This window comes from Schistosoma haematobium, chromosome 2 (assembly GCF_000699445.3).
Source record: "Schistosoma haematobium chromosome 2, whole genome shotgun sequence".
Lineage (NCBI taxonomy): Eukaryota > Metazoa > Platyhelminthes > Trematoda > Strigeidida > Schistosomatidae > Schistosoma > Schistosoma haematobium.
Genome location: NC_067197.1, coordinates 35287552 through 35301286, shown reverse-complemented (window position 1 = coordinate 35301286; position 13735 = coordinate 35287552). Strand labels below are relative to the sequence as shown.

Genomic DNA, 13735 nt, shown 5'->3' with positions numbered 1-13735 from the left:
ATATTTAGCGAAAAAACGTTCGTTTATCAAAAAAAATGAAAAAAAACTGGAACAGGATTGTTACTTATTTTTATTTCGAGACATCTTGTAACACCTTGAATCACCTAACACTGAATATGTACTGTTTTAAACACAGATAAGTGTTAACAATTGAACTTTGATAATATGTATTATATAACTAATTCCATTAACTCATAGTATAGAATAGGTTATAAACTATTAATATCTACAGGGTTATATTACACATTCATATAGCATAAACTCTGGCATCAAAAATTTATTCTCCATCCCATGCTTCATATAACAAATTAAAGATCTTAGTCTTCTCCTAAACAATCTACCAGAGGTACAAAAACATTTGCCTTCATGACGTATTTTTACTGTTTGTTTAGGAATAATGATGTGAACTTAGTAAATATCTTATAATTTCATTTCACATTTCAAAAGAAGAAGTGAGCTACTTATTATTTTTTCGATGTAATTAAAATATTTTTATTTTGAGATTTAAAGATATCAGTGAGTTTCTCAGGGAAACCTCTGTGTATCGAATGGTTCCAAAAATTAAATTGTCCAACTAGTCTAAGAGATAATTGTAAATGGGACAATGTCTAGTTATCACTTTCATGATGTTTTGCAATCGACACCAGATCTCTTTTCCATTCTTATGAACATATATCCAGTCTTAAGTCCATGTCAGCTTTATTTTAAGTTTTGTCACTAGGATCAACGTATTTTATAACACCATTTCTATTGGAACTATGATTTCACTGAAATGGCTCTAGAATTCTCTGCAGTATAGCTTGTCTATAGAATAGTGATGCGTAAGAAATTACAGTTTCTTGACATGTTCGAGTCTTAATGAGATATCAAAACGAGAAGATTGTGTATAAAGTAAAAATAACTAAATAAAATTTACTGATGAACGAAAGTACGTTGTCATCTATGTAAACATTATCTTCACAATTCATCGACTGAATTACTAGATTTAGTTGAACCTTGGTTGCACATAGCTTACATGGAAGCTATAGAAATTCATTGTTTCCCATATCAGCTGCTTCCTACTCAGGCTAAGCTTTTTAGCTTTAATTCGAAAATATAATATTGGCATTACTCGAATGTACATGAAAACTATAAACAAAGTTTTTATTCCATTCAATATAGTTACAGTAAAGTTGTATGATAAATTTTAAAATATCTCAGTAGCGATAAATCTATGGCTGAAATATTTACTACTGGTTAAAGCATTTGGCTCTCAATTATTTGGTAGAAGGTTCAGTCTATAAACAGCTTATTTAACATGGACATTAGGTAATACAACAGCCTTTACACAAACAGCATAGCTCACGGTCAAGTAACTAAAATTGTACTTGATAAATCTATTATTACTAATGGTTCAGAAATAAATTGATGGTTTTAAATAAACTATAAATTGGGTAAAAGTTACATGGGTATATTAAGATTAAATAAAATAAAAACTAATCGTAGTTACAGACAAGATTTTTTTTAGTCTGTGGCGTTAAAACCGAATCATTCGACCTTATATTTGTTTCTAATATTTTCAACTATTTCAAATAGCAAGAAGCATTGAATTGAAGTTAAATCGATATTCATTTATTCGACATTATGCTGTAAATTTTTGGATAGACATAGGTTGATCTTGACAGTCAATAAATTGTGAGTTGAAGATATGTTTAAAAAAAGATGTCGACACAAACCTGTAAACTCTTTGGTAATGTTTCTGTATATGGTAATATGACCGTTTCATCATCGGATAAGCAATCATCCAAGTTATCGAAAGAATTAATGAAGAAGCAACAATTCCATTTAATCCATCGGGGAAATAAAAGATCTGTGGGTAGAAGAAAAGAAAGAATGCTTCACTTCAGTGCGATGTTACTTTTCATAGTAAAAGATATTAGTGTGGTCTCAGGAACAATAGGAATTCTTCAAAATAAAAACCAGAATCTCACAAGTAATAATTAATACGTAACTCAAATTTATTGGAACTGATTAACATATGTATGGAACTGGTAAATAAGACAATGCGAAATCTTTAAGATCATTGCCTTTAGAAGGTATCTCTCTACTACTTCTAAAATGCAAGAAAAATTTCTCAGAATAAAACGGCATCCCCTAAAGATTCAAGCACTATTAACCCACCTATCATCAAACAGTATGAAACCAAGAGTTGAGATATGAAGACTTATGAAATACGACATTGTACGAGAACCGGTTGCAAGTGGTTGGATATGTCCACGGCATCAGTGTCTGAATGATCAAAATGTTAGCTCGGAAAACGTAATATCGTTCCACACACCAATTCAGCTGCACAACGATTGATGTGCAGTTTTGGTGTTGAGCGAATTCAAACTAACTTTAGAGAAAGCTTGTCACTGCACTTGTAATCACTCCTAGTAAACTTCCAACTGGCTTTGAGCCAAAGATTAAATATCTCTATCACCCAGTTTATGACGGAATGATAATCGGAATTTCATATTCTTTTAGCTCCTAGAGTTTCTGTGAGCTGTCGAAATAATTGAATATCTAACTAAAAACTTTGGTCCGAAGTGATGGTTCATGGGACGCCAAAGTTGGATATCTGTTGTTCAGGGAAGCATCTAGCAATTTTTATAGCCTACTTAAGTAAAATGGCTATCGACCATTTAGTGAAGCTGTCAAAGCAAGTAGTTAGTAAGTGTGTCCATTCAGTGGGGTGATAGTAAGAAAAGGTTAAGCCCCATATTAATCGTAGCTTAAGAGATTGACTTCATGATTTAACAATTTATCAAACAATACTATGCTAACGAGTACTGACGTTTTCTCAGTAAATAATATAATTCGAACCACTCATGTATTTAGTTCTGATGGATACATATTCATTAAGGATTTCGTGTTTTCCATATCAATTTAAGAACCATTTACAAATAATGACTGTCAAATTCAGTAGTTTTTATCAAACAAAGCGTTCATAAATTGTTTTAAGGAACCATGAGGGCTTTGAAAAAAATGAAGTCAAAAGCTGGCTTGATTGTTGATTTTTATTAATTAATAAGTATCATTCGTGGTATATTCAATTCGGATGAAACTGTGCTTCTTCTCATGTTTAAAGCATCAGTTTTAGCATTTCATTCTTGCACTTTACACATGAAATTTCATATATGCCAACCAAGTTGTATTTCATTTCCAAATGAGAATGTTTGAATCAGTGGGGAATATCTTAGGCCCAAAATATAACAATCACAATGGGAACTTTACAAAAAATTGTCAATTTCATGAAACTCGCGACTATTATTCCCAGGAAAATGAGCATATGATGTTTAAGAAAATCAATGCAACACTCATTTTAGTATTTGCCAAAGAATGTTAATGTAAATAAGCCAACCATAAGTAGCTTAATTCCCTTACATTCTATTCTTGACTACTTAATTATTAATTAAAAACGACAGTTGTTTTTGTTATGGTTTCTCAACGGCTGCCTTGGTCGAGCAAGTATTCAAAACACCTTTCTCACAATATCTACTAGTATTTCATCTCTATTGAGTTATCCAGTTCGTATTGTTAATGCATGCTAACATTCCTAGTTTACTGTAAATAGATCTATCCAAATGGATTCAGTGCTCTCGTTTTTGTTATTTGTATCCCTAATTGATGGGAAGATAGGATGGCATCTTGCCTTTTGTTATCCACGCTAAAACACATCATCCTCTCTCGGTGTTTCGAATTGGCAGGAACCAAGTAGACTACACGCAAATCAACCGGAGGTAAAGCCCCGCGAAAGCATCTGGCCAACAAGGCTGAGCAGAAGAGCACCCTAGCAACCGGTGGCGCAAAGACACAAATCCGGGACTGTTGCTCTTCCAGAAATTCATCGCTAACAGAAGAGTACTGAGATTTTGATTGGTAAGTTTCCTTCCCAATGTTTGGTTTGAGTAATAAACTCAGACTTCAATACTGACCATCGATTTCACTGACTGACCTATCGTAATAATCATTGTTTTTGTTTTCCTGTGCTATCTGCTTCCGCTTTATTTCCCATAGTTGTAGATCTGTATAATCAATTCGTTATGGAGCAGGAAATTACCCTAAGTACACTGTTCATACATCAACAGGATATCCACTTTAAAAAGAATAGAAAGTTCGCGGCTGACGCCTTTCATTGCTGTAATACGTGAGAAAAATGTACTGCTTAAACAATTTTCAAAGTAGAATACTTCAAACAATCTAATATCCCATATGTCCTCTACATTTAATATCAATATCTGTATCAAACTGATCATGCCAGTTGACTGGCATAAATTCTGTAATCGTCGTTTTCAGAATATATTATTATTATTATTATTATTATTATTATTATTATTATTATTATTATTATTATTATGTTTTGATGACAATTACAACTTTTGCTTGTGTTCCAGAATTAATCAGCAAATATAAGCACGTAGGGGTAAAAAGTGAGTCAATTCAGGTTTTTCGAAGTTCGTTTCCGATAAGAACTAGAACCAGGTAGAGAACTGTTTCAAATCAGGCATCAATCGGTTGTGGTTTGTTAAAGTTCGGGATGCTTTGGCAGCAAGCACTCATCATCCCATTATGAGATTGGACTCAGGACCTTTAGATATCACAACGAGCACAACACTAAATCACTGTGCTGAAATTTAACAATCCCTTGTACAGTCACTTTACAATATAGTGAAGTAGTTATTAAAGGGATTTTAACTGAGTACGGAATGAGTCCTTTAAGGTAAAGATTAAAGGCTGGTGACTAACTAATAGTCATAAAACAGAAATAGAAACCAAGCGAGAATAAGTGCCATTTACTATTCACAGTGAATTTGTAGGGTTGCGCAATAATCTGAAACTGAAACCAACAACAAATCAGAGGTAAGAGGAAAACCGAACCCAAGCTAAAATGGACCAAGCATAAGATGTGTAGTAACACAGAATATGTGATTAAAAAAACCACATAACTAAGCACAGACAGCCGAATGTTGTGATTGGAGAAGCCTAACATCCCGCCTGACCATCCCACCAATAAGCTCACAGTATATAATTGACCTCAGGGCTAGGCTTGCTTTGACTTTTTTGTGATTGGACATAACAAAATGCATGCGCCCAATCTCATTGTGTCTTTTTAGAAAAATGGAATAATCAATATAAACCCTGCGTAGGCACAGCCTTAAGAGTTGTAGAGTGTATCGATCAAATATATTCCTATCCCTGGCATAAACGATAATTAGTTTGTGCTTGGTCCTACTTTAGAAACAGCTGGCTGCTTCGCATTGCGAAGTTGATTATTGATTAGTGGATATTGCTCTTTTTTATTCTCACCCCCTAAACATCGTCAAGATTTGAACGGTTTCAATTGAATATCCAGTAAGTTGTCTTTCACAATATAAAACATTATTATATATTAAACATGTTTTATTCGACGAATATGATTCCATTTATTCTTCAATGTCTGTTGAACTCACTAGGTTCTTTTTAATCATAGTGTCACTAGTAATCAGTAATAACGGATTACATATAACTTGTACTGTTTAGCAAGAAACAATTACTAACCAGTTAAATATCGTATATGTTCGACGTTATCCTTTTGTTACATCCGAATGATTCATAGTTTCGCGATACAAACTGTAAAATTAAGGAACAACATAAGCTCGAGGTGGTGAACTGCTTTCAATTTTAATTTCTTCATGAATATCTGTCCTTCATCATGTCAATCAACGGAACTCATCAGGAATTATAAAATGTCATTCTTTCAAAGTGGTACCTTATTATTAGAACAACCCATGAGCGAACGATTTTGTTTTCAGTCAAATCGTCATCAGGCTTGACTCCAATGTACATGAATATTTATCTATTTCATTGTGGTAATTGGTTCATAAATTACCTTGATTAGTTTGGTGTTTCCACATATCTATATAGATATTCATGTTTATTGTAGTAAGGCCTGGTGACTATCAAGTTGGAAATATTGTTCACTTATATATGTTCTAAATTTCACAATGGGAATCCTTAACATCTTATGTCGTGAATACAAACACTGTTAACATTAATGGTTATTGAGTTTATGAGGGTAGTTCTTACAATGGTATTTCTATATACCAAACCTCTGTTACTAGACGACACTTAGACTTCCCCTAAAAGATGACATTTTCGACTAGTCTTAGTTTTCTTACTTATGCAGACAGTTGTAATAAAGTCTTAAGACGGGTTTATTATTTGATATTGAGTTTTCTGCATGTATCGAGATATTATTTCAGTCACACTACGTTCCAACAATAGGATGGAATCCTATATTGTATGATGGAAAGATAGTTCCTTCGTTTTCTCCTATTCACTCTCACTTCAGAAATGTCTTTGTGTCGAAAATAGGTTATGCTGTCGTACGTGAATTCGGTTTTGAAATATAACGGGTGAACAACCTAAACTTCGTCTTAATACATATTAATTGTTCACTCTGGAGGTATAGATAACTTATATCAACTACCTTAGCAGTACGTTAATATGTTTATATCAATCCAACTTCCCTAACCCTCATTAAAAACAAGGGATCAGTGAAAGGAATACTTGAAGTAATCTCTCTGGGCTCATTGTTTTATTTATTCTGATTGATCTTGCTTAGGAGGTTACTAACTCACAATACTCAAATACATAGTGGTTGAATGCAATTTTTCGCACTATACTTTTCAATAAAAAAAACATTAACTTCTGAGGTATGTAATCAGTATTGAGTACCTAACAATTTGTCTTGAGTCATGACATAATGATTAAAATGTAATGTGTTCATGTGGCGTGTTTCGAGGATCAATGAACTTGACCATTTTACTTTCAATAAAGGTTGTGCTACTATATAGTATGTCTTTCTAGTTACTCAACAAAATTCAGATTTTGAGTTCTATAGTTATTTCATCACTTAATCCAAGAACCCAATGAAATATTGCCTATTCGAATGGTTCCTAGAATTCAAGATGAATAACGGTCGATTTAAGCTACTCAGTAATATTTTGATAAACATGATCATTCACAAATTTGTTCCATATTGCTGTGTCGCAATTACTCAAGGTAAAAAAGTAAATCTCCAGACCCGTTTGCGAATGGATCATTCCTGTAAGTGTATTATGAGATGAGAGCAAGAATGCTGTGGATATTTTGCTGAAAATAAGCAAACTTGTGATTTAAAATACCGACCCCATACATTACTGCTAGTTTCTTTGCCTTATTTGTAATTTTCTAAGATTTTTGACCAAGAAGTGATTTCAGTTTGCAGATATCGACCAAGGTCCAGTCCTTAGTGTCAAAAGCGGGGAAACAAATCTTTACGAATAACAACCTCATACCTGTTAGAAAAGTTGGTGGCTATCTAGAATCATTAGCTTACCGAGAAATGTGATGGCATTGAATACGAAAGTGTGCTGTGTTCGAGTCCCAGTCCAAACATCAACATTGGGATAGTGGTACATCCAGTTGATGGGCCCCACAATGAGTGAAGTGCGCGTCCAGGAATTTACTCTTAGACAAAATCCATACATATTGTAAAAACAACTATGAGCGATTGTGGGCCACCACCAGAGTGTACATATGTCAATACAGTTTGACCAAGATTCAGTCTCGAAAATTAGCCACGGGAAAACGCAAAACTCTAAAAATAATACATTTGAGCACCCAAATATTGTACACTGTTTTGTTTTAAAAAAATTCGATGGAAAAAGTTGTGAAGGCAAACACTTTTATTCATCATCAGTTCTTTCATGTAACCAAGCAATCCCAGCTAATCTCCGATTTTTGTATTTAGAAAACTTTCATAAACACATACAATCTGGATTTGAAGAGTCTCTTAACTGAAGCGAGTGAGGACGACTTCATTACGTCTTCAGTGGAAACGACTGAGTGGAAATTTAAGAGAGCTCGTGAACTAGAGTAGTATTTATTTTCCATAGTTAAAGGTATTATACTTAACTTCTATGTTTATTAATTTCCTCCTACTGAGATTTATGGGTACGAAAAAGTACACATACACATTTCATAACGTCCACTCAAACTTCTATTTCTACATGAATAATATCTTCACTAATTATTTGCAAAACATCTAATTTATCACTTATAGATGGAAACTCCAGTCAGTTATAAAATGGATTCGTCAGATGAAGGTTCGTCTCTTTCTATAAATCAAACAGACACACCAACTTGTGTTCATAAGCACGAACCTACTGCTGAAGAAAAAAAGCTTACGAGACTTCTAATTGAACGTGTTCTCCCTCCATTTTCAAAATCATTAAAACTACAAGCTCTTGTAGTTTATCAAGCTGACCAGGAAAAGATGAAATGTTTACTTGTTAACCAAACTTATGAGAAAACAAATGATCATTCTTTCGAAAACGACAGTCCTAATCAAGATTTATCAGATTCAGGAATTATGGATACATCTACAGAGTCGATTTCACCGATTAAAACACAAGCTGATGACGTTATAAAGAATTACGGCTTTTCGATCTCACGACGTAAACGGAAGCTAAGTCGACCATGTAAAATACCTCAAAGTTCTGTTGTTTCTGATCCTACTGAACCTTTACCTGCTACAACTGCTTCATCAACAACTTCCGTTCCAGCTCAACCAATCTCAAAAGCAGTCACTGAAATTGTAACGCCGATGAAAAGTGGGCCAACAAATGGTTTATTTTTACCTGTCTCAGCAGTTACACTTCTTCCTCATGTGAGTGTTTTCTCCCTACCTGTAACAGTACTATCAACTGTCCATCGTCCTATTTTACCTCGAATTTGCACTGATAAACAGCCTATTCCCCGTCCTGTTAATAGTTGTAATTTACAGACAGTTATTTCGCCTCAATCAAAACATACAACGTCATCTAATTCACTTTCTAAGAATTCCACCAGAGAATCCGTAAACTCAACAGACGATTCAAGTATCCATAATCGTCGATATGCTAAGTCATTTATATGCAATCAGTGTCGAAAACCATTTACATCATTAACTTTACTATGTGAACATACCTTCGCAGTGCATAAAGCATTTAAGTGTACTATATGCGGTGCACAATTTACTCAACGATCCAATCTTCAACGTCATTCTCTTCGTCATGTTGGTTTCAAACCTTTTGTATGTAAAATATGCGATAAATCTTATTATCGTAAAGATCATCTTGTTCGACATATTGAACTAACACATCCTGGTTGTGATCCACGTACAAATCTTACTGTGAAACTAAGTTCAGCTGAATGTCTAGATTATTTAGATCAAATCAATAAACACGACAATACAAATGGTGAGCAGATACAAATATCATGTCAAAACACCACTAATAATAATAATACTCCTGAAATTGCTATCAAACAAGATGAAAGTGATTCTCAAGAGAAATTATGCATTCTGGTTTCTCAACAACAAGAACAATCTAGCATTTGCTCACAATCACATCAAATATGCACTAGTATAAATTCCTAAAAAAGCCAGTTGTTATTACTATTATTGTTTTCCAAAAAAGTCTTGTCATATCACTTTTCTTTTCGACCAATATTAGACAGCTATTGTTTGGTTGCTTTTTTTTTCATACTTTTCTATTCTTCATTGTTTTGTTTGTTTGGTTTATTTTTCTTTTCTAGAAATTTTGTTTTTTTTTTAAAATAAGAATTTAGTCATTTTCTACTTTCATATTTTGTATAAATTATTATCATTATCAGTTTAAGAAAATCATTATCATCTTTATAATGGCTTATTATGCATCATTGGTTGGTTTATAATCAATTATAATTTACTAACATGCTTGTTTGTGATAACGAATGATAAACGAAATCTATAATTGTATAAACAACTCATTATGATAGTTGGTTTTATATTACCGTATATACTTGGAGACAATTTGTATGTTTTGAATGTAACTTATTGGGTTTTGAAACTCAATAGTTTTTTTGTTTTTTTATTACAAAATTTGATTGAGATAAGTTTCACCTGTGATTTGAGTTTTTGTTGTTGTTCATCTCAAGAAAATCTTATTGTATTCATAAACAAAGTTTACTTTAAGTTAGTATATTGGTTAAGCTTGAAGTTCATCGGATAAATTATCATTGTATCTAACTGGTTTGTTCATATGGGGATAAGTCTGAGTGACTTATCAACTAGATTATTGTAAGACGGTTTATGAGTTATATTAGATAACGTTTGTTATCATTTAAGTTATGACTCAACTTGGATGTTCTCTTATGTCTATGCAATACTTTTAATGGGTTTACTGTTTGAGTTAACAGTTTTAATTCCCCATTATAATGATAATATCATTTATTTTCTTCAGGATGATAATTCAAGTTGTTATAAACATTTGTTCGGGTTGCTGACTAGTCGTATTAACTAACAGACGGTAGTAAATGATCAGCCGAAACCAATGTACCTTTCCATGTCCTCTTAGCTCAATGCGTCTATTTGCCAGTTTGGCTTGAGCTTTTACATCTTTAACTTACTAATACTAAAGTTAATGGAGAAAATGCCCGATAAATATGCTGTAACAGTTCAAGTGAAGCTGTATCTCATTGATTAGTTGCTTAATTTACAATTATTGGTTCACTATTAGTTAGATTCATCCTGGTCATTGACCTTTGTTCTACGAAGGGTAATAGACGTAATTAATTAAATTTGGCCTCATATTGTACTGCTAGAGTGGCAAGAAATATAAATCTATTCTTCATGTAACTGGTTTAACTTACGATTTAACGACCGAATGTCTACGAGGTTACCGACTTTTTCGAAATTTCTAGGCAATTGAGTAATATTCCTTTCACCATAGTAGGTTGTGGTCGGTGGGATGTAAATGAGGGACATCGTCTATGAAATATGAACAGCTATAATTTCAAGCCGTAATACTAAGCTAAGAAGCAAAGGATGCTGTACAAACAGGAAGACATTGCTATAAATACCTAGTGTTTACACAAACGCCTTTATTGATTTTGATAAAACATCAGGAAAAAGGAGTCATGCGAATCGATATACCCTATCATCGTTTGGTGTTTCTCACAATTTATTATTTCTAACCAAGTTGACACTGATCATCTAGTTTATGCTGACGGTATTTCCAGAAGTTATGCTTCCTTATTCATAAAATACTTTCTGGAAAAAAACATTACCTACTACTGGTGCAACAGTTTCACTATTTTCCATTTTATTCTTTTAAGAAATATTTTCCAGTTCGCTAATTCGACTGGTCGCCGCCCACGCTACTACTACTACTAATAGCTATGTAGTTGTTATAAAGCAATAGATCGAGTAAATAAAGTACTTAATGTGTTGTACTACTGATCTATTCAAAATCAATATAAATTTAAAATATTTCACACTGTTATGTTATTGGTTAATTGTTACGCCTAAAAATCGATACTACAATAACTCTGAGGGCTAGCAAGAATTTTCTAATACAAACACCAAACTCATACTCTTGTTATTTCTCACTAACTATCGTTTGGTAACCCGTAAGAAAGACTGTTGTCTTATAGAATTAACATTGTAAGAACTTTTCTCAATAAAGTTTATTTGGTAGCTGTTATATATAAAGAATTCATCGTCTGTGTTACCCTCGCTCCTGCTCCTCCCTTCACAAATGCCATGTATGTCTGTGAATGTTGTATTTATTTATGTGTGTCTTGTTTTTATCATACCAGTTTTAGATACCTGGCTGGTAAAAATTGAATTGGAATATCGATCAGTCACATACTATCACAGTTCATCTGTTCACGCACTCATTTTGGCTGTGTATAAAAGTATCATGCTTTAATTAATCATCAAGTATTAACTCTGTTATTGAAGTTGGGAGGTGAATTCTACTAGTTTGGATACACTAGAAATACTTGGTTAACAATGGACTTCAATATTTATTAAAACAAACTATTTTGTCTTTCTTCATAAATTCCGACTTGTTGAAGAATTAAAAATAATCTACCGTCCAAATAAATTGTTAAAAAAGGGGAATCAGTAGATATAAGTTCAATGGACGTCTTGTTTCGACAGTTTTATATGTTTGCTATCTTTGGGAATAACAACAATCATTCTCTGTAATTTCACTCAAACTTAATAGACCTAGTTCTAACGAGGATGGAGATACTGTGTAACGATTGTCTAGAAATTTATAAAAGTATTTCTTCCTGCTTATGGAAAGATACACATATTTTGAGTGGTTCACATCTAATTGTTACAAAGATTAATGAAATTTTCATAAATTTCCCGTTTATAATGCACGGTTTATATATCTCTTACTATAAAAGCAAACAATCCTACGCTTAACACCTTGTTGATAATAATAAGTTCTTAATTAGGGCATGGGATACAATTTATATCAGCTAGTTCTTGTTTCTAATGTATTTCATTCAAATACACGCAAAACATCAGATCCCAAAAGACAATTTATTTCGTACATCTTACATTAGACAGCACACACTGACTGGCATCACAGATAAAAACATTTTATCATCAAATAACTGAAAAGTTCATACCAAGAGTTCGTTGACTATTAAAATACTCAATACATATAATATCCAAAATGACAGTAACCAATCTACGGATTGACCACTGGTGTAACGAATTATCTGAACTTAAAATATCTTTCACTGGGAAGACATAAATACTGGGTTAAAACACGGTATTGTTCAACAACTGGATTAACTCAATATACAGGATTCAATACAGTGCCTTGAGTTAATTGACTACTTCAAGTCAAAGATAGAATGACATGAAAAGAAACAATTGTTGGATTCATCTGAAACAACTAGAGAGAGATATCTCAAATAGATTTCATCTTTGGTGACAAACTTCACCGAAATATACCCATAGTTACTTTGATCCCCGACGGGTGTTGTTCAGCGCCGCACTCACAAATACTTATGTCAAAAACATTTTTAAGGTCAATTTGTGTATATGATAGATCACCAATCAACATCCATGATAGGCAAGTTAAACTCGATGAAATCCTCTTGATCACAATAAAAAAATCCAACTATCTTCTTACGTAATCTACCTCTGTGAAACTTAACTGAAGTGCATGATTTCCGAAATTCACATGCCTACAAAAGGTATAGTGACTAGGTTTTGTAGGGAATTTTATAGTTACTATCGATTGATTGTTGAGTCAAATAATTGAACTCACGTAAGTAAAAAAAGAATGAAATATTGAACGATTACCAAACTGAAGTTCATTAACTCTAAGCAAGATTCAGACGATAATCCAAATGAGGATTTTCCTTGGTTCACGTTTACTACTGAATAAATAGTCAAGTGATTAATAACTAAAGGACTTACATTTCAGAAATATTAATGTTTTCGTCCAAAACGTTACTTGCTTAACATAACAAATAACATTATTACTTAATGTTTGTGGGATACAGTACAGTACAGAAAAAAAATGTATCCACATTTTCTTGATCTAATAACTACACTTTTCTAATACCTACTTCTCGAGTCAAACTGATAACTAACATAGACTTATAACGCAACAAATATTTGTTGGAACCATTTCAACAATATATAAGTACTGGTAAATGAAATCTAGAACTATAAACTGCAATCTTATCACGAATTATAAGTTGACACTCAAAAACTAAACAGCAATGAAGAGTGAAATAACTTGTTTTTACAAATAAATAACTGCACACTTTGCCCTAGTGTCTAGTAAATGCTTATCTTGTTATTTAAAGGTAATTTTCACTAGAAATTTATAAGGTGTAGAATCACTAAAAGCGC

The 13735-nt window shown here is 32.9% G+C and overlaps 1 protein-coding gene across 1 annotated transcript; it reads left to right on the top strand.

Annotated features, from left to right (window-relative positions):
• The first annotated feature begins 213 nt into the window (after positions 1-213).
• On the top strand, positions 214-12240 carry MS3_00006812 (uncharacterized protein). Its single transcript, XM_051215049.1, has 6 exons — positions 214-346; positions 393-452; positions 4039-5373; positions 7264-11509; positions 11544-11610; positions 11665-12240. The coding sequence occupies exon 4, from the start codon at positions 8108-8110 to the stop codon at positions 9461-9463; it is 1356 nt and encodes a 451-aa protein (XP_051068229.1). The 5' UTR covers positions 214-346; positions 393-452; positions 4039-5373; positions 7264-8107; the 3' UTR covers positions 9464-11509; positions 11544-11610; positions 11665-12240.
• The last annotated feature ends 1495 nt before the right edge of the window (positions 12241-13735 follow it).

Bases quoted from the DNA above. Each gene is read 5' to 3' on its own strand.
- MS3_00006812 (XM_051215049.1), top strand. From the start codon at position 8,108: ATGGAAACTCCAGTCAGTTATAAAATGGATTCGTCAGATGAAGGTTCG.